This window comes from Gopherus flavomarginatus, chromosome 9, assembly GCF_025201925.1.
Source record: "Gopherus flavomarginatus isolate rGopFla2 chromosome 9, rGopFla2.mat.asm, whole genome shotgun sequence".
In the NCBI taxonomy this organism is placed as follows: domain Eukaryota; kingdom Metazoa; phylum Chordata; order Testudines; family Testudinidae; genus Gopherus; species Gopherus flavomarginatus.
In genome coordinates this window covers 33,140,343-33,159,761 of record NC_066625.1, presented here as the reverse complement: position 1 = coordinate 33,159,761, position 19,419 = coordinate 33,140,343, and the positions used below count along the sequence as shown (strand labels likewise).

Sequence of the window (19,419 nt, the reverse complement as noted above, 5' to 3'; positions counted from 1 at the left end):
GTGCCCAGTGTTAGGTGCTGAGATTTCAGCAGGGCTTGTAACCCATTAGGCCCCCTACGCCCAGCCCTGGCTCTCCAAAAGCCTAGAGACTCAATCCAATGGCTTATCAAATGACACTGAAAGCAGAGATGCCCTAGCACGAGCCCCCCCACCAATGGCGGGGGGAGGCTGGCCCTGAGCCTCATGGAGGGAGTTTGCTGCACTCCAACACCCTCAGGATGGGCAGGGCGCCAGGCATGTGCTGGGTGCGGCCTAGAGATCGGGGATGCGTGTCCCATGCCCAGGGCTGCCAAGGGTCCAGCACTTCATGTGGGCTGATATGCATGGCAGCCCAACCACGCCTGCTGCAGCCCAGTCGCAACATCATGCACCCACCTGCAGAGGGAGGCAGGGTCGCCCCCCTCCCACAGGCTGAAGGCACAGGTGTTGCCAGAGAAGAGGCAGCAGCAAAGAGGGGGAGAATGGGGACGGGGGCAGAGTGTGAAAAGGGACAGAATGGGGGGCAGTCACACTAAACCCCAATCCCTCAGTGACCCTTAGGCTCCCACTGCCCCCAGAATTTCCAGATCAGGCTGTGTCAGGCTGGCGGGGTGGGGGGTGGAGGCAGGGTAGCTTGCCTGAGGCCCTGCAGGGACACAAAGGGCCATGTTCACCAGGGCGGACACCCATGCCCTCACCAGCTGCAGCAGCAGGTATGGGTATGTGTCGGTTCATTTCAAATATGCAAATCAGCTCATTAAGTGATTTACCTAAAATATCACCCATGGCACTGCCCAAAATGTGATCACATGGGGCACCCACCTAAGCCAGCCCTCAGCCGGAGGCGGAGTGAGGGGCAGTGGTTAGAGCAGACAATGGAAATGGCCTAGGCCAGTGTGATAAACCTCAGTGGTTCAGGAGGCAAGTTAGCACTCACCATTGCCCAGAAACCTGGCACAGTGAATTCATTGTTTCTAGCACTATCGCGCTATTCCTATTTAACCAGCATGACAGGGGAAATACTGCATTTCTATTTATAGAGTGATGTCTCACAGCAAAATCACTGACAAGGTTTATTATTTTATCAGCCACAATTGGTTAATTACATAGTAAAAGGCTCCTCGTCGGTTAATAACTCCGATCAGTTAATAATTAAATCACACAGGGGTTTAATATTGTGGGCTGCCATTTGAGGGTCATGCACCACAGTCTGCAGCTCACTGGCCTAGGCCATCAGCCTTGCTAAGCAAGCTCAGCATTCCCAGCAATCTGAACCCAGCCAGTGCCTGCTTTCCCCCGCCCCCGCAAGCGCCAGTCTCTGTACCTAGCCTGGCTCTGGAGACCCCTTCAGCAGCCAGCCCAAAGTGCTGAGCCTCCAGGCGCAGCCCACTTCACATTGTGCTGAGCATTTGCTGACAAGCCCCAGGGATGGGGGCAAGTGAAGTGGATTTGGGGCAGCACTTCCCAATGGTGAGAGGCAGCCATTGGTCCTAGCTCCAGCTGGCTGAGCCAGTCCCACTGCTCAGGGACCCTGCTAGCTGCCCTGGGAGGGATTCTGAGCCAGTTCTGGCTCATGCTATTCAGTCTCCTGCTTTAATTACAGCTCCTGGCTTCAAAAGGCTGTGCCCGCTGGGGCTATGCAGCCACGAGGGGCCTGGGCCGCTGGGCACTTTGGCTTATGCGGGTCAGTGAGCTGTTGACTCAGTGACCCAGACTAACACTAAACTGAGTGGGGAGGGGCAGGGAGAAAATAGGGTTTTGCCTCTGTCCTGATTCCCATGGCATTGCGGCCGGGCCAGGGGATGGGAGACTGGCAGAGCATGCAGCAGGCAGGGTGCAGCTGCAGCTCTGAGGGCAGAGCCAGCTGGGTTGAGGACGGCCCCAGCCGGATTTCAGCATGCTAACACCCAGAGCAGCGGTGCCATCTCCCGCAGCCCAGGGCAGTCTCTGTGTCATGTCCCTCAGCCTGGGGGCGTGAGCTGAGATGACTAAAAGGGCCAGACCCCAGGAGTCCTCTGCCTCTCCTGGGCAGGCTGAGCCCAGCTGCCTCTCTACTGCGGCACTGACACTAGGCAGAGCAAAGAGCTCTTTCCAAACTCCTCCTGGGTGGGCTGGCACAGCGACCCGGGCCCTGAACCTCCCACTGGCCCGAGCAGCCACCCCATGGGTTGAGCTTTCAGTGACAAGCCCCTTCCTCCGGTATTACCCCCATGCCCTGCATCATGCCCCTTGCTGGCCATCGTCACCCTGAGTGGCCCTGTCTGTGCCCCAAAGAACTGTGGGGGGAGCAGAGGGCAATGGTGTGGGGCATGGCCCCAGCGAGGTGCCCAGATGGGTTTGAAATGGACCGTGGCTTTCCCCCCTTGTGCAGAAGAGGCAGGTGCCCAGGCAAGTGTGATGAGACCCCCAGGGCCTGGCACCTTGTGTGGCCATATGCCCCTGGGCAGCCTGAGAGTGAAACGCTCCCAGATCACACCTCCTCACCTTCCCTGCACTAGGCAGGGCAGCACCCAGCTCAAGCTGGTGGCACAACAGAGGTGCCAGAATTGCAGCAGGCTTGTGAGGGGCTGGTAGGGTGAACTGTGTGAGTCCTGGGCCACTCAGCCACTGTGCAGGAGGCAGCCGTTCAGCTCTGCTTGAAGAGTCCAGCAGTGCTCAGCACACAGAATGGGGTGGGAGTGGGGGATCATGGGGGCCAGCAGCCACCTGGCTAAGCCTGCCTCAGGCTGGGTGTGGCAGTGCCAGGGCTCTGGCTGGTCAGTGCGGTGGAGGCTCAGAGAGGGAGGTGGGGCTGGGGAGCAGTGAAGGGGGAATGACCTGAAGCTCTCCTAAAGCTGAGGAGGGAGGGGCAGAGGGGCTAGACTCCACCTGGCTTGAGGTGCTGAGCACCTGATTGCTGCCCAGATGGTTCAAGCAGGGTGATGCCTTGCAGCCTTGGGACACAGAGGCTCCTGGCATGTTCACGTCTGGAACAGGGAACCCCATGCTGGAGGTTTGGACCCCTGGATGCAGCAATGCCTATATTAGCCAGCCCAGCTGGCATCAGCCCTGCTCACCACACCAGGCTTGCTCAGCTTGGCTGCCCTGCCACCTCCTCCCCATCGGGGGTCAGAACTGCCTGGCACACCAATGGGCTGGTGTGTTCTCAGCCTGGCGTCAGAAGCCATGCCGCTGTGTGCTGGCGGGCAGCCGGGCACAAGCCCAGCACGTGCAATGAGCTGCGAACTCTGAAACTGAATGCCACACTGTTGGAGGAATCCATTTTTATTCTTTTTGTCTTTTACAATAAAAAAAAAAACAAAACAAAAACCCAAGGGAATTAAACACAAAAAGTCACACAAGTCTGAGACTTCAGCCTGTGGTTTCTCGCAGGAAACCCAGCGCCATGCCAGGTTGGCAGGCCCGTTCCCTGCACGCTCAGACACCAGCAGGGAAAGAACACACTGTCAGCAGCACCCAGCGCATCATCCAGGGAACAGGCGTTGACCGGTCCATGTCACTTGGGCGCAGATGCACTGAGCGCTGGTGGAGAGTTAGTCATCACTGTGACCTGAGTGACACGTATGGAGCCATTTGCATGATGCTGTGTCTGAGGCCCAGGAAGGGCAGGGGATGTGATGATGTGGGTGGAAGTGGGAAACGTTACGTTGGACTCTCTTGACTTGCGTGAATGTGCATGTTTACAATTTCAGCCAGGTTGCAGGGCCATCGCAAGCCCAGTGATTTCAGGTTAAAGGCCACAAGGATGTGCTTCAGCCCGGCTCATTTGCCCTCCGGGTGCTCAGGCACAGCTCCCACGGGCATGGGTTTGAGAAGACTCCACAGATCCATTGAGATTTTGTGCTTTGTTTTCAAAATCACCAAGAACACCTGCGGCCTGGCCCTGCAGAGCTGGGCTGCCAGCTGAATCGCTCTAGGGGACACAGCCACAGCCACACTTTCTCCCTCTCACACTCTGCTTCTTTTCCCTCTTCAGTAGGGATGTAAATATCCATTTACAAAGTTAACCGTTTAAATGATTAAAATTAGGTCACTTAAATGGTTAACCAATAAAAGGGAGAGAGGCTGGGGCCTCTGCAGCTGGGGCTGCTCTGGCTGTCTGAACCATGGGGCTGAGGCTAACGGTTAGGGTCGGTTAGCCAGTTAACCATTTAGTATTTTACATCCTTACTCTTAATACCATTGCTAGCTAAGGATAACAGCTCTATGCCGATCATCCTCAACCCAGCTCCTACCTCCCTCCCCGCGTGGCTACCTAGGGCCCTGGACAGGAGCTGGATCTCCCAGGAGCTGTTGCGCGAGGCCACCTCAGCCCCAGCTGTGGGGACTGCACAGGTGGGCCATTCACAGTAAGCACTAGGAGCTGGCAGCACCAGCAGGGTCAAACCCTCGGACCCCTCACCGCTGCTGGCTTTAGCCTCCGTCTCTTTCGAGCAACCCTGCCCCCTTCCCAGCCTGGCTCCAGCAGCTCGAGCAGGTGGAAAGGGGACCTGCAGCACAAGAGCCATGTCGTCCCCTGACATGACTGGGGCTTCCCAGCCTGGCAGGGGCCACAGCTGCAATTGCACTGTGGGTGGTGCTGGCCCTAGGGGTACATGGGAAAGTTCAGCTCAGGGCATGGGGGCAGTTGGGTTCATAATTGGTAAACCAGGCAAATGAGAGTGCTTCACCCCAGCTGCTGGCTAGCCTGGGGCTCCCTGCTTCTGCAGCATGGGCAGGTCTCTCAGTGGCCCTGTGTTGCCACCATCCTCCTCCCAGTGGTAAGATCCTTGTCTCGCATGCTGCTGGCACTGCTCCATGGCCTCAGGGCTGGCAGCGCCATGGGACAGCTGCCCAGTTCCCAGAAAGCACCATCTCGCAGAGCTGCGGCATGGTGGTAGCAGGGCCCCCCTTTGAAGAGTTTGTGATGTTCCCCTCTGCCCCAGTTACAACCCAGGCTGGCTCCCCACTGCCACTTTCTTCACTGTGTGGCCATTCCACCATGCTGCTGAGCCCTGGCTGGAGCAGGGCATGCTAGGAGCTCGGGCCAGCCCGTAGCCCCAGGTGGGATGTGGCCAGTGTAAACTCAGGCTCACTGACTCATGTGCTCAGCTAAGACCAGAGGTGGCTCAGAGAGATGCTCTGCTGAGGTGGGGCGGTACCAGCCTGGCCCTGTAGGGCAGGCTGGACAGTAACAGTGTCACTCATGTGCGTGACAAGGGGGAGGGCAGCATCACTCTTATTTCACAGGTGGGGAAACTAAGGCACCAAGCTGCACGTGCCTGAGGTCACAGTGCAGGATAACGGCAGAGGCAGGAGGGAACAGGTCCCAGCTGGCCTGTTTGCCTCTGCTCGTCACTGGCTTCCTGCTTCAGAAGGTAGCACGGGGCACTCCCAAGGCAGGGTGAGCTCTGCCATCTTCACCCTGAGGGGGCGGGGTGGCTGCTATGCCTAGCAGCCAGCCCAGATGAGGCCCAGTGTTCCTGGGGAGAGGTGAAGCTGGCTGGGGCCCTGCTGCAGAGCAAGGTGCTTCCCTCATAGGCGCAGAGTGGCCAGCCCTGGCTTGGAGCCACACAGCCAGGGGAGGCTCCTTTGGTTTGCCTGGCATACCTGCGGCTCAAGGCTCAGCTACTGCAATGGGTGAGTGCAGGAGGGGATTTCACTGCCAACTCATACCCCTCCTTGGCTGGGCAGCAGCTCCCAGCAAGAGGAGCGGCTGGGTCTCCATGCCACTTGCTGAATACTTGGGTCCTGGCAGCAGGGCTCACCCTATGGCAGGGCTGCTCCCTCCTAGGCCCTCCCTCTGCCAGGCTGGGGCAATACCAGGAGAGGCCCCTCCCAGCTCAAGGAAGCAGGTCACTCAGAGCAGTGTTGCTTGGGCAGGCTATGCAACTCTGGTGCCAGCTCTTCCCTCCTGCCCTAGACCATCCTGGCCTGTTTCGGGCACGATGCCATTCACAGAGCTCCCTCCAAGCCTCCTGCCCACCCCTCCCCCTCAGGTTCCTCAGATGCCACCCCCAGGGTACTGTCCCACAGCTGCTGCCCCCTTGCCCCCCCCTGCAGCCTGGGGGCCATGACAGGGCACAGAGCCTCTTGGGGCTCAGGGCCAAGGTCCAGCTGGCCCTGGAACAGTCACTTTCCAGCCAAGTCACCAGTCTGCAGTATTACAGCTTGCTGGCGGCGGGGGGAGGGGGATGGACTCCCAGTGTGACCCTGCCCAAGGGCTCAAAGCTGTAGGCGCTGGCAGTCGGGGAGGGACAGGGCCTCGCCCACGGAGTGCTTGGGAGAGGAGAAGGGACTCAGCCTGCCTTCATGCCAGTGAGTAGAAGAGAGGCAGGGGCCCAGCACTCCCTGCAGGGGAACGCTTGCACCTCAGCAACCTGGCAGGGCTCAGCTCCAGCTCAGCTGAGCGAGGGGCAGTCAGAAGAGCAATCAGTTGGGGGGCTGGGCGCTGCAGCCCAGCCGCACCTAGGGCCCCACCCCAGAGGAGAGAAGAGGATCACATGAAGGTGTCGACTTTGTCCCAGGGCTGCATCTCACTGAGGAAGCCATCACAGAAGTTGAAACCCTGCTCAAAGCCCCAGGGGTTGCTGAGCGCCTCCCCCTTCTCCTCCTCCCAGGGGTGCTGGGGGGTGTCAGCGAAGGGGGTGAAATCCTCCCAGTGGGAAGCCCCTGGGCTGAGGTGACTAGGAGCTGGGGCGCCCCACTTGCCAGCAGGGGGTATGTACCTGCCTTGCATGGCGAGGTCCACCTCTGTGGACAGTGAGCTGAGCGCTGCGTTAATATCCAGGTCCTCGAAATTGCTGCCGTTTCCCCGGAAGACATCGTCAAAGGCATCAGCCCAGTCAAATTCTCCTCTCAGGGCCTCTGCATCTCTGCCACTAGAGGGCAGCAGAGGGGACTGGGCAGTCCTGGCTGCTGGGCAGCTGCGCTTCGGCAGAGGGCTGGGGGCATCCAGCAGTGGGCAGCGTTGGCTGTGCTGGTGCACCAGGCAGCAGGTGGCCTGGTGAGGGGTGTGCCCTGGCTGCCCATCCCCCAGGTGGGGCACAGGGGACAAGAGGCTGCACTTAGTCTCCAGGGCAGGCACGGCAGGGCGCTGCCATGGTGGGCTGTAGGGTGCGGCCATCAGCCATCTCCGCTTGACCACACCGTCGATGAACATATCGGCGTACTGAGGGTCGATCTCCCAGAAGCCCCCCTTGCCTGGCTCGTCCTTCTGTCGCGGCACTTTCCGGAAGCATTTGTTCAAGGACAGGTTGTGCCGGATGGAATTCTGCAGCCAAGAGAAGGAGGAACAGGCCCATGAAGGACATGGCAGCAAGGAGGGGCCAGCAGTACCTGGGCCTGCTGAGCCCTCCCAGCATCTGGAAAGTGCATAGCACTAGCCCCATTGGACAGATGGGGAAACTGAGGCACTGGGCATTAGGGACCATGGGAGTTAGGCACCTAAAGATGTTTGGGCCTAAGTGACTCATGTGGAGAGGAACCTGGATCAGAACCAGGTCTCCTGACTCCCAGTCCCAACCATTAGCACCATTTACCCAATCTAGCTAGTCCCTTCACTGCTCCATGTCCCAGTAATGTGCATGGGGTGGCACCATAACCCTGGAGGATTGCCAGCTTTGCACATTGCCAATATCCAGGCCCCATTGCACAGATGGGGCCAGCAGAATAACATACATGTGACTCACTGTGTGAGTGTTTGGGGCTGGGGGCCAGGAGATTCAGGTGCTACAGGCCAGGCCACGGTCTCAGTCATGTGCAGAGCAGAATCTCCGCTTTCAGTCCCGACTGGGAAGAAATGCGTCTAGAGTGCGACCAAAGCGGGGCATCTGCCTGAGTCTGCTGAGAGCCTGACCCCCAGCATTCTCTGATACGGGAAAAATGCCCCGTGCATCTCAATGGGGCCTTAACGCCAAGCCCCTCTGCTCTGGGGGCTGCCCTGCAGAGGCTGTGCTGGAGCTGAAGCATCCTCCACCGGTCAGGGCTGTCCCTTAGCCTCCAGATACGGATACAGGGCCCTTCCCTGCCCCCGACAGGCAGCTCTGGGCCAAGTGCAGAGAAGAGCCTGTCCACTTCAGGAGTTGAGGAAGCCCTGGTCCCCGGTGCAGTGACACCCCCACGGGCTATGCAGTGGCTGTTGTGAAGGCACAGGCAGGTCCTAAACCAACCCCCTGTATCACAAACAGCCCCATCCAGCTGAATGGGCCACAGACACTGGAGCACTCTCCCTCACAGCTGGGCTCAGGAGCGAAGGGTGCATGGGCTGCAGCCATGGAGATGCTTCACCCCAGAGCTGCCCCCGGCACCTTTCTGAGCTCAAGACTTATAAGAAGACTGCTGGCAAGCTAAGGTGCAGCCTGTGGGGGCAGCGCTGGGCTGGATGTGCCATGCTGGCAGCGAGGGCTCTTTGGGACACACTGGGCAGGTGTCATCCCCACCCTGCCCAGCTCCTCTCCTGCAACACTCCAGGCATCCCAGCAAAGAGCCCCTAGTCCTTTGTGTTTCAGAGGCTCTCTGCTCTGCCCCCAGAGAGCTGGCTGGGCAGAGCAGCACTTGCTGCAGGAACACCAAGGGAAGGGGCAGTGTGGAGCCAGGACTGTGGCTGCATGGGCTTGGCTCCCCGTTGGAGCTGGGGGGTGGCTGGGCTGGAATTAAAGCTGCAGCCACCAGGGGGTCTGGCAGCAGCCCCGCGGATTAGCACTACTTAGTCCAGCCTGTCCTGACAGTGCCCAGCGGGAGCATGTGGCCTTGGTGTGTTGCTAATGGGGACCTCAGTTTGGTCTAAGAAGAATGCGTGTTGTGGGGGGAAGAGAAGCTGGAAAACATGGTCCACAAAGGTCCCACACCCAGAGGGGAAAAGACACCCACTGCTTCCTGTGTTAGAACCACAGTCTTTTTCAGCCAGTCTCCCGAGTCTTTGGGACCGGCGTGGTGTCGTCAAAACGCTTGGGGTGGGTAGCATGGGTGCCTGGAAGCATTACGCCCTCTGAGTCCAGCTCCCAGGAGCAGGGACAACATGCCCAGGCTCATTTGTGAGCATGGTCAGAGACCTGCCACTGCCTCCTGAGACCAGACCCCCCCGCCGGAGCTCAGGTGGCCCCATTAGCATCCCTGGGTCTAGACACACAAGCCAGGTTTGTTCATCCCCTGTTCTTTATAGCAAGGGGCTTTTGATGAACCCAGGGACACTGGCTCTTGCCCCTGCCTCCTCCCCCCACCCCAGTCCTGTCACTTATTCCTCTGAAATCCCAGCAAGCTCCTCTCCACACAGCAGAGGGTGGGGACACAATTAGCATGGCCATGACAAGCTGGCATAGCTGACCCACTGAGAGAGGAGACTGCTCAGTAGGTTTCCTGGGAGCTCTCCCACAGCCATGACCCGCCCCAGAGGTGCCTGCATTTCAGTCCCAAACAGACACTCGCTCTACCACCTGTAGAGTGAAAGGCTCCATAGAAAGAGGGTGGATGAGCCACCTTTCCAGCATCCCCCACTCCAGATGACACCTGTGGAGGAGCAGCTCCACAGCTAAATACGGTGTTTGCTGGGGTCTTCCAAGAAGCAAGAGAGAGAAAGAGAGTGCCCTGCACTCCCCGCCTCAGTACAAGCAGCCTTGATGAGGGTGACCAAGGCAGAAGGAATCAAATACCACGGCTCATTTATCAGCCTGCGGAGCCCCAGTCCTCGTGGTGACAGACGGAAGCCTCCATTGTCCATCACCTCAACAGGGCTGTTAATTATTCAAGCCACCAACTCACCTGCCAGCTGGGCTCAGCATGCCGGTAGTAGCAGAAGTTCTCCATGATCCAGCTGTAGATGGCTGACAAGGTGACCTTGGCCTGCTTGCTGGCCCGCACAGCCAAGCAGATGAGGGTGGCATAGGAGTAAGGGGGCTTCACCCTAGGGTTGCTCTTGTAATCAATCTCTGCAGCGCCAAGGCCAGGCAGGTAGCTGGTACCAGGGGAGGTGGCTGTGGAGGTGGGTTTGCCTAGACGCGGGGGCATCCCCTTGGCTGCAGTGTCTCCTGCTGGTGGGCTGGCCGGGGCCTCGGACCCTTGGAAGAGCTGCTGGGGAGGCTGCTGGAGAGGACAGCTGGGGACAGGTGGTCTCTCCGGATCAATGGTGACGATGGAAAAGTTTTGGAGCCACTGCAAGCTGGTGAGGCTGTCATCCAAGGTCACAGCCTCACCCGCATTGTCCTGGTCCTCAGGGTGCAGCAGCAGCCACTTCTTCTTGAACTGGGCAGCGATGTCGGGCGAGATGAGGATGGGCATCCTCTGCTGACACGCTCCCTCCAGTCCCACTGCAGGGCAGAGCAGAGGCACATCAGCCATAGGCCAGCCCTCTCCCATGCCCTGCACAGCTCCTTGTGAGAAGCATCCCAGGGGAGGACAGCTCAGGGTGGAGGGAGGAGAGACCCAGGCTGCAGGCATGGACAGCTAGGGCCAGGGCTTCCAGGAGCTGCTGGGATCAGCACAGCCTTGTGGCTCTTTCCCTGGGAGCATAGCCCTTCTGCAGGGTGGAGCTAGCAGCAACCAGGGCCAGGTTTTCAATATCCAGGGGTCCCTCTTAACAATTCAAGCCCTCCACTCAGTAATCAGGGAAAACTAAATGGAGGAAAGAAACATCAAGCAATGCCGTCCCTGCAGCTGCATTTGTCTGCTGCCCCTGGCCTCTCCCCTGTGCCCCCAGTACTCAGTGATTTCAGCTCTCAGTGGGGGAACCTCACTGCTGCAAGCCAGACAGCACTAAGACCTGATTAGCAGGAACTCTAGCAACCAGTTGTGCAAAACAAGTCACCATAGGCAGACCCAAAACCTACAGGCAAACTCCTCCCCCTCTGCTTAGTGAGTTCAGTTCAGCTGAGGGTGAACCCACTCAATCAGGCCAGGCTATGCACAGGCCTGCTGCCCTGCACTCATACAATAAGGATGTTTCCATTATCCCTGTATTCAGCACTAAAGCAATTTGTACCCCAGCACCAGCCAGAAATGAGAACTTGGGCAACTCAGCTCTGCCTGCTTGCACCTAGGTAGAGTGGGTGTGTTCATGTAAATACAGTCTGGCCTTGAAGCCCCCCCAAGCCCCAGCTCATTACTAAGGCCATGTCTACATCTAAAGTTTTGCAGCGCTGGTTGTTACAGCTGTATTAGTACAGCTGTATAGGGCCAGCGCTGCAGAGTGGCCACACTTACAGCAACCAGCGCTGCAAGTGGTGTTAGATGTGGCCACACTGCAGCGCTGTTGGGCGGCTTCAAGGGGGGTTCCGGGAACGCGAGAGCAAACCGGGAAAGGAGACCCGCTTCGCCGCGGTTTGCTCTCTCGTTCCCGGAGCCACCCAGCAAACCGCAGGGAAGGAGACCTGCTTGCTCGGGGCTCCGGGAACGAGAGAGCAAACCGGGAAAGGAGACCCGCTTCGCCGCGGTTTGCTCTCGCGTTCCCGGAGCCACCCAGCAAACCGCAGGGAAGGAGACCTGCTTGCTCTGGGCTCCGGGAACGAGAGAGCAAACCGGGAAAGGAGACCCGCTTCGCCGCGGTTTGCTCTCTCGTTCCCGGAGCCACCCAGCAAACCGCAGGGAAGGAGACCTGCTTGCTCGGGGCTCCGGGAACGAGAGAGCAAACCGGGAAAGGAGACCCGCTTCGCCGCGGTTTGCTCTCGCGTTCCCGGAGCCACCCAGCAAACCGCAGGGAAGGAGACCTGCTTGCTCTGGGCTCCGGGAACAAGAGAGCAAACCGGGAAAGGAGACCAGCTTGATTACCAGAGGCTTCCTCCTTCCACGGAGGTCAAGAAAAGCGCTGGTAAGTGTCTACATTGGATTACCAGCGCTGGATCACCAGCGCTGGATCCTCTACACCCGAGACAAAACGGGAGTACGGCCAGCGCTGCAAACAGGGAGTTGCAGCGCTGGTGGTGCCCTGCAGATGTGTACACCTTCAAAGTTGCAGCGCTGTAACTCCCTCACCAGCGCTGCAACTTTCTGATGTAGACAAGCCCTAAGTCTCAGGGAAGAGCTCAGACAGATCTTGCTGGAGGAGCCTCCAAGCACAATATAACATGCATATCTGTGGCACCTTCAAGCAGGGACCTCAAAGTCAGGGCCGGTGCAAGCATTTAGGCAAACTAGGCAGCCGCCAAGGGCGCCTAGTGGTTGGGGGTGCCTAAAAGCCCGTTCAGGTGAGGAGGTGGAGTGGAGGTGAGCAGGTGTGGGGGAGGGCCGCCTGCAGTAACTGAGGTTGGTGGGAGCACACAGGGGAACCACTCCTTGCCCCAGATCACCTTCACTCTGCCTCCTCCACTGAGCACACAGCCCTCTAAGTCTCCTCCAATCTGCACCGCAAGCCTGGGAGAGGAGGAGAATTAGAGTGGCCCTGGCGTGCTCCCCAGGCAGGGTTAGCTGCCGCAGAGAGGGGGGGTGGTGGGATCCCCAGGTGGGGGGCTGGGTTAGCTGGGTGGGGGAGTGGCGCAAGGTGGAAGTTTCGCCTAGGATGCAAAACTTCCTTGCACTGGCTCTGCTCAAAGCACCTTCCAATCATGCGTTACCATCTGCATTTACACCAGGGGAACTGAGGCAGTACAGGGACCTGCCCAGGGAGCACCAAGGAGAATGGACAGGAATCAGCTGGTTCTCATCCTTGGAAAACGCTCCTCAAATGAGCATTCCCCTTTTGCGCTGAGTGAGCGCAGTGCCCAGACTTAGAGTCCCCTGCTCCCCAGCCCCACAGGCAATGGACGGAGCTGTGCAGCCAGCACGGAGACAAAGACCGAGCAGTTGCCACCTGCAAACAAAACAGAATCCACCTGCTGAGAGATGAGTTACACTGGCACCTGGCTCTGCCCTGCTCACCTGGGACGTGCAGTGTAGAAAACAAAGTGCTGAGGCAGCCTCCAGGGAGGCTTTCTCCTGTTCCCACAGGTGGCCAAATGCTGCCACTAAAGGACTCACATTGTCTCATTACGGTAGTGCACCAACAGACTGGGCATGCTGCACAGCAAACGGGGAACACAATGCCATGGGGGAGGGCGGCTCAGGGTGGCCCCAGGCACTAGCAGCTTGAGAATGGAACAGCAGCCACAAGTGTGGCAGAGAGCCTGGAGAACCAGACCCATCACCAGCTGCCCAGCAGACCAGAGAGATGGCAGGATGGGGCAGCTCAAGAAGTCTCCTCTCACTCATCGGCTCCTGGGCTCTTCAGCAAACCTTACAGCAGGCAGCGTGGAGCCAGGCAGAGCCAACCAGGGGCATCTAAAAGGGGTTCTTCCACTCTATGCCTGACACAGCCAGATCCACAACTGGCTTCATGAGTCCCTGACTGCTCTGCACTCAGGGGTTACTGCCACCTGGGAGGCAGGGCAATGTCAAGCATAGTCTGTTACAGACAGGGAAACTGAGGCACAGAGCTAGTCTCTCCAGGTCACTCAGAGCCACGACACAAGAGGTCCTGGTCAAGCCCCAGACCATCCGCTGAAGGCAATCTCCCCCTCCCCACCTAGGCAGGGGATGAAGAGCCCTCAAAGCTCCTAAGGTCTGAGAGACCCCCTCTGCCACCACCCACAAAGTGAACATGACACCGGTTATGCAACTAGGCTAGAGGCACGGATCCGATCGGACCCATAGCTCCAGCTCCTGGTGCCTCCCGATGGCGCCAGCGTTGCAAGGCCACCCCCGCCCCGCCCCGGGACCTGCTCTCCCCACCCAGCCTTTTCTTTGGTGACAGATCAGGAAAGGAGCCACGTTCAGACGAGATCCAGATCCAAAGCCGATGCCTGCACATCTGTCCAGACCACCCGCTGCGCTCGTTGCGTGCCTCGCAGCCTGGGTGCTGGGGAACAGCAGCCCCTTGGGGCAGTGCCCGAGCAGGGAGGGGAGTCTGTCCCTCGAACTTGCCAAACCCAGGGCTGAACTGCAGGGAACTAACCCGGGAGAGGGGCAGGCGCTTGCCAGGGACAGCGGAGCTCTTACCTTGGCAGAGAGATGAGGGCTGGGGGTGGCGTCCCCAGGGGGGCACCTGTCTGGCCTGGCACAGACACACTCCGCGCCTCCTGCTACCGCCCCCTCCGCCCGGCTGGCCTGGCAGGGGGCCCGCATCACCTTTTGTAGGGTTGCAGGGGCGCCCTTTAAACCGATCCCGGACGTCCCATTGGCTGCGGGTGTCTAGAGTCCCTTGCGCCTTCTGGCCAATGAAGCCCGGAGGGAGGCTCCCAGCCGCTCAGCAGTTAGGGATCCTCTATAAATTCTCATGCTGGACAAAGAAAAGCGCCTTGACTTGAGGGGCAGAGAGCAAGAGCACAAGTTGGGCCTCCAGACCATGAAGTTCGCTTAAACCTCAGGAGATTTTTAGAAATCCTACATCTCCCTGTTGGTCTCCTGTCTCGGAGCCTTTGGGGGTCACGTTCTCCAGCTTTCCTCCACAACCGCCAGGGCTAGGAATGGATTTTAAAATGCAAGCTGAGTCTCACGTCATCACCTGACTCCAGGAGCCCGGGCTTTAAGAAAAACACCAGTTGTTGGGAGGCTCATGTTGAAATCACCAGAGCTAGCTGCCTGTGAAACTCAGGAAGAGGGGAAAGCGTCTTCCGCATAGCTCCTTTGCCAGTGGCCGGCTTGTGTGGGAGGGCAAAGGAGTGGTGTGAGAGCTGAGGAATAAGAGATGTTCAACCACCTGCAGCTTCCAAAGCCTGGGGACCTCTGAAAATCAGCCCTTCAGAGGAGGCCCAGAAAGGTCTATAGAGTGACGCCAGCTGCAAAGCATGTTGCAGCTCACAGAGCCTGCAAATCCCAGCATGCAGCATCCCATAGAGGCCAGAGCAGGCCATGGAGACCACAGGCACAGCTCCAAGCACGTGGGATGACAGAGGGTGTATATCCTACCCCAAATGAGGCCTCTGAGCTGCATCCCAGATGAGCTGGCTGCTGGCAAAGGGCAGTGTAACTGTATTTAAATGTGGCACCTTCACCATGTTCCAGCCACAGACAAAGCCCAAGGTAGGGAAACTGAGGCATAGCCTCAGAGGGAAAGTTACTTGCCTAAGGTCACACATTAAGTCCAGAACAGAGCTGGAATGGAACCGAGGAGTCCTGTCTCCCAGTCCCCCGCTCTAACCTTCCATGAACAATGACAGACCCCCGACTTTTCTTAGCCCAGTTTAAACACCAGCTACAGCATTTCCCTCCCCACCAGAGCACATGATCCAGTCCTTGGATGTTATAGGTCCCAGCATGGTCTTCAGGGCTGCAAAGCTTGGACACCTTAGCCTCTGCTTCAGCACTTCCCTTCACCAGTCTGATACACTAAACAGCCCCAGCCCTAGCTACTCAGAGGCCGGGGCAGGGGGGAAGGGCAGAGGGGGTCTCTTGGAAGAAAAGAAATTAAACTGCCTCAGGAGGCACCAGCAAGGACCTCAATGCACATGCATGTCACACTGCGGGCTCCTCGCAAGTCACACTGTGCTTAGAGTCTTCTATTTGCACCCGCTCCCTGGTGAGCCTTGGCTCTGGGGCAGGGTAGGGCTAGATAGGAGTGCAGCCCTGCCTGGCAGCAGGACTCTGCCTGAGCAGCTTTTATTTGACCCAAACTTATTGGAGCAGCTCCTAGGGCCAGTCCCAATGCCTGACACAGTCACTCTCCCCTGGACTCTAGTCCTAGTAGCTTCAACCCCAATATTCCCCTCTCTCCTCCCCACCCCAGGGCCTCAAAGGGGAGGCCAGATGCTGAGCTTTGGCCACCAGAGCTGGACTCTGGAAGCCACCAACAGCCAGGAAGGGCTGGGGAGAGGGAGGCAGGAAGGGGGCCTGGGCCAGGGACCCATGGCCAGATCACCGGTTCTGCCCTAGCCCAGGGAAGTTGCAACTAGGTGTTGCTGGCTGTCCAGGATGTGGGGGGAGATTGTGGGATGGGAATCCACCTCATTCTCTGCTGCGCTGGCACAGACATGGCCAGATATGCTGAAGGGTTTGTGAGATGCAGGGACAGGGATCACGCTGGGCTGGAATATGCTAGTGATTGAAAGGCTTTGGGTGTTAGCTGGCCGCATCCCCTGTCCCGTCCCACTGTTTGACTCTTGGCTAGTGTAGGCTGCCAAGGATACCAGTCGCCACTAGACCTACAGGTGACCAACACTGGGGCCCCCAACCAAAGCTCTGCCACAGCATCCTGGGGACCTTTCTGCAGCCACAAATTCATCCCATGCACATGGGCCACCAGAGGGGTATGTGACCCCTCACTCATGCACTAACACAGTGCTTTTATTGCTGTCACTTGGTAATGGTTCACCCCCTTCCCCTGTCATACAGGCCAGCAGACATCACTGAATGTCTGGGGTATGGTGGGCCAAGGTCAGATTGCACTGTGGGATTTTGGGCTGAATATGGTCAAGGTCTGAGTGGGAGGCAAAGAGCCATGGCCCTAGGACTATAATCCTGTGTACGCTCATACAGAATCTACCACCTGCATCCAGGCAGGCTGAGTGTTAGGTAACCAATTCCTTTCTGCAAGAAACAGGCTGTGGAGACAGCCCCCGAAAAGAGCCTGTGAAAATAAAGGCATTTCCCATGTGGGTGTTCAGAAATTCAGACACTCAGGGCACACCACAGGCTGTGCTGGTCTAGGGATACCTGCCAGACTGGGGTAGGAGGGGAGGGGGTCAATTCCTGGTGACTGTGTTGGCCCAACTCGGAAATACCTGCGGTGCATGGGTGGCTCATTCCTTGTAGCGCTAGGGGAAGCAGCGGGGTTGTTGATCCAAGGCTCTGGCTCTGGGCGGGAGAGCTGCTAGAAGAACGTGCACAGCAGCTGTGATAGTTGAAGTCTCAAGGAAGTTTTGCACTAAAGCTTCATGACACATTACCAAGGCCCTTCCCCCAAGAGAAAAAGCCAAAGCCCAGCACTTCAGTGCCCTCGGGCAAACACAGCACTGACTGCCTAGAGGTACCTGGTTCAATCCTGACTTTGGCAGGCCCATCAGGTGCCTTTGCCAAAGGAGGCCCTTTTCAGTGAGGACAGCTTCATACTCAGCACCTAAGCGCACTCCGCCCTTTGTGAAATAGAGAGGGCGAGGAAAGAGCTTCTGCCCCTACCTGGGGCTGGAAGGAAAGGAATCCTTATGGCCACCCAACCAGCTGCAGGAGTGCTCTGGGTGCCTGGCTCGGTGCCTGCTGCCTGGGAGATGTGAATCCTTTATGTTCCTGTGGTAGAACAGGCCAGTTCTCACCCCTCAGGAAGGAAGGGGTTACAGAGCTCAGCTGGGCACAGTCAGCCACAACCTGGCACAGGTGGGAAGCCTGTCAAACTTGGAGAGGGGTGGCCCTTTAAAAGGGAGGACTCAAATCACATGCACATGGCACTCAGAGAGAAGAGCTCCCTAGCCCAAGGGGCTGCTTACCAGGAGGACCGAAGAGCCTCTACTGCCTGAATCCCCTGAAGTAGAGGGACCATCCTTACTTTTTTTGGAGCCCAGGGCCCTCAGCCTAATGTCCTCAAGACAGGAGTGGTCAGGGAGCCAGGCCCCCCTCCCAGATACCCCTGCCCTCTTACCTTTCAGGCAACTGCTGTGGGAGCCTGGACTCTTTGTGGGCTTGTGACAGTGTGCGGCCGGGGCTCAACCCTCCCTGGGGAGGAGGGGAGCCACACTGCCTCACTACACATCATCTGAGGGCCTCTGCCCTCGGGGCTGAGCAGCCAGCAGTTCAGGCGGCTCAGGTCCTGTAGGCAGGACCGAGCAGTAGCACAGTCAAAGGGGGCCCAGCCCTTGGTTCGGGCAGGCACCCAAACCCACAGTTACAGTAGCTCAGGCCCTTGTGGCTCAGGGCTGAGCAGTAAATAATTCAGGATTGATGGGCCTCCTTAGGCCGGGGGGAGGGGGATTCTGCTACCCATGTACGGGTGGCAGGAGAAACGCAGGCCCACCCACTCCACTGCATTCCAGCCCAGGGCCCTAGCAGCTGTTAACGCCGTTAACTGTCAGTGGGGAATCCTGACCAAAACACACTGACATGGGTTCCGGCATACTTGCAGTCTGACTGGGGTCAGCTGCCCCTGGCTACTTCCTATCTCCCCCTCTGGTCCTACCTGATCGGGGCCATCAGTCCCTGGGAAGCTTAGTAGCATGGGCTCTTCCTGGCCAGGGCTGGGTGGTAGATCTGGTAGTACCTCAGATGAGTCCAGCCAGGCCTGGTCCGGGGGTTTCTCAGGGTAGTAGCAGGGACGGGGCAGCTCCGGCAGCTCCTCATCATAGTGGGGAAGTTCTGACCAGTCAGGGCAACGGCCCTAGGCCACCGCAGCTTCCCAGTCAGGAGCACCCTCTAGCAGGTCCACTCCCGATGGTGGCAGGGCTCCAGCTGAGGGCCTGCTTTTATACTTCTGGGGCACCTCCTGACCCTCTGAGGGGTGGGACTACTGCTCAGTGGCCCCGCCCCTTTTGGCACCTGACGGGTCTCAACCCTCCCTGGGGAGGAGGGGAGCCACACCGCCTTGCTACAGGGCTCTAATGTTGTTTGGTTTGCCCTTGCTGGTTTTGGACTGCTTTACTCCTGGAAGGGGGTCTGCCTCCCTCAGACCTACAGCCGGAGAAGCACACTCTAAACTGCAACATCTATAGCCAGAGAGCGATGTCTGGGACAGGCCCACCTTCACCCCATGGTCGCTCTCGAGGTACAACCGCCACATTTCTATTCAGAGAAAGCCTTGGGTGTCCTTGCTTCATCCAGTCACTCCTTCACTCACAGATCTCCTTACATCTCTGCTTCCAAAGGGAAGCCTAAGGCTTTGGCAGCAAATGCCAGGCAGCTATTAACATGCTTTGTGTGAGTGGCCCTGGGACAGCTGTTTTTCAGGAGAGGGACTATTCCTCCCAGCTGCACTCAAACCAGGGATCTAAGGGCAACATTCCAAGCACATTACAGCACCCTGCACGAACCACAGAGCTATTGAAGGGCACCAGGTAGGGCAGCCCATATATCTGCCTGTGCAAGCTCTTCCCAGGCAGACTGCAGGCACTCCATTCAATCAAGAGAAGGTAACTAAAGAGGACAGTATCATCCCGTGTGGGCAGAGCACTCTCCCCTTCCCCAGCCCCCTAATCCCTCCATCCCCCTCAAGCCCAGTCATCTGAGGGTTGATTCCCACCAGAACCTCTGAAAAGAACCCAACAAGAAGAGCTGAGCGGATGCTATTGACAATTTGGGCAGAGCCAGCTGATCTGGAGACACTTCAGCCACAGCTGGTGCACAAGGGAGCTGGAGCTGGGCTTTTGCCTTTGATTTGCGAAGGAAATAGCCACCTCAGTCTCCTCCGCCCACAACTTTTTGATACCTACTGCAGAGAAAGGAGCCTGTCCAGTTAGAACAGGAAGCTCTAGTCATCCCCTTCCAGTACCACAATGTGAGCAAACAGGCCAGCCCCACGGCGGGGTGAACAGGATGGCTGGAGCTTTCCCACCTCAACTTTGCAGTAACTGAAGCTCG

The 19,419-nt window shown here is 58.2% G+C and overlaps 1 protein-coding gene across 11 annotated transcripts; it reads right to left on the bottom strand.

The window, feature by feature from the left end:
• Positions 1 to 3,227: 3,227 nt before the first annotated feature.
• On the bottom strand, positions 3,228 to 18,295 carry LOC127058358 (forkhead box protein J1-B-like). 11 transcript variants are annotated; one of them, XM_050968310.1, is made up of 5 exons: positions 18,107 to 18,295; positions 16,641 to 16,729; positions 9,718 to 10,262; positions 6,687 to 7,231; positions 3,228 to 5,441 (listed from the first exon to the last, which is right to left on the bottom strand). In XM_050968310.1, the coding sequence occupies exons 1-5, from the start codon at positions 18,187 to 18,189 to the stop codon at positions 5,330 to 5,332; spliced, it is 1,374 nt and encodes a 457-aa protein (XP_050824267.1). In that variant the 5' UTR covers positions 18,190 to 18,295; the 3' UTR covers positions 3,228 to 5,329. The 11 variants fall into 11 exon arrangements, with proteins under 11 accessions (XP_050824267.1, XP_050824263.1, XP_050824264.1 ...); XM_050968306.1 differs by having other exon boundaries at positions 5,349 to 7,231; XM_050968307.1 differs by having other exon boundaries at positions 5,349 to 7,231; positions 16,641 to 16,726.
• Between the last annotated feature and the right edge of the window lie 1,124 nt (positions 18,296 to 19,419).

Bases quoted from the DNA above. Each gene is read 5' to 3' on its own strand.
- LOC127058358 (XM_050968306.1), bottom strand. From the start codon at position 18,189: ATGATGAGGAGCTGCCGGAGCTGCCCCGTCCCTGCTACTACCCTGAGA. The intron at 10,263-16,640 runs GTATTTCCGAGT...TCTGCCCTGCAG, and splicing joins GAGCCACCCATGCACCGCAG to TGGGACTGGAGGGAGCGTGT. The intron at 7,232-9,717 runs GTGAGTTGGTGG...TCTTGGCTGCAG, and splicing joins ATGCTGAGCCCAGCTGGCAG to AATTCCATCCGGCACAACCT.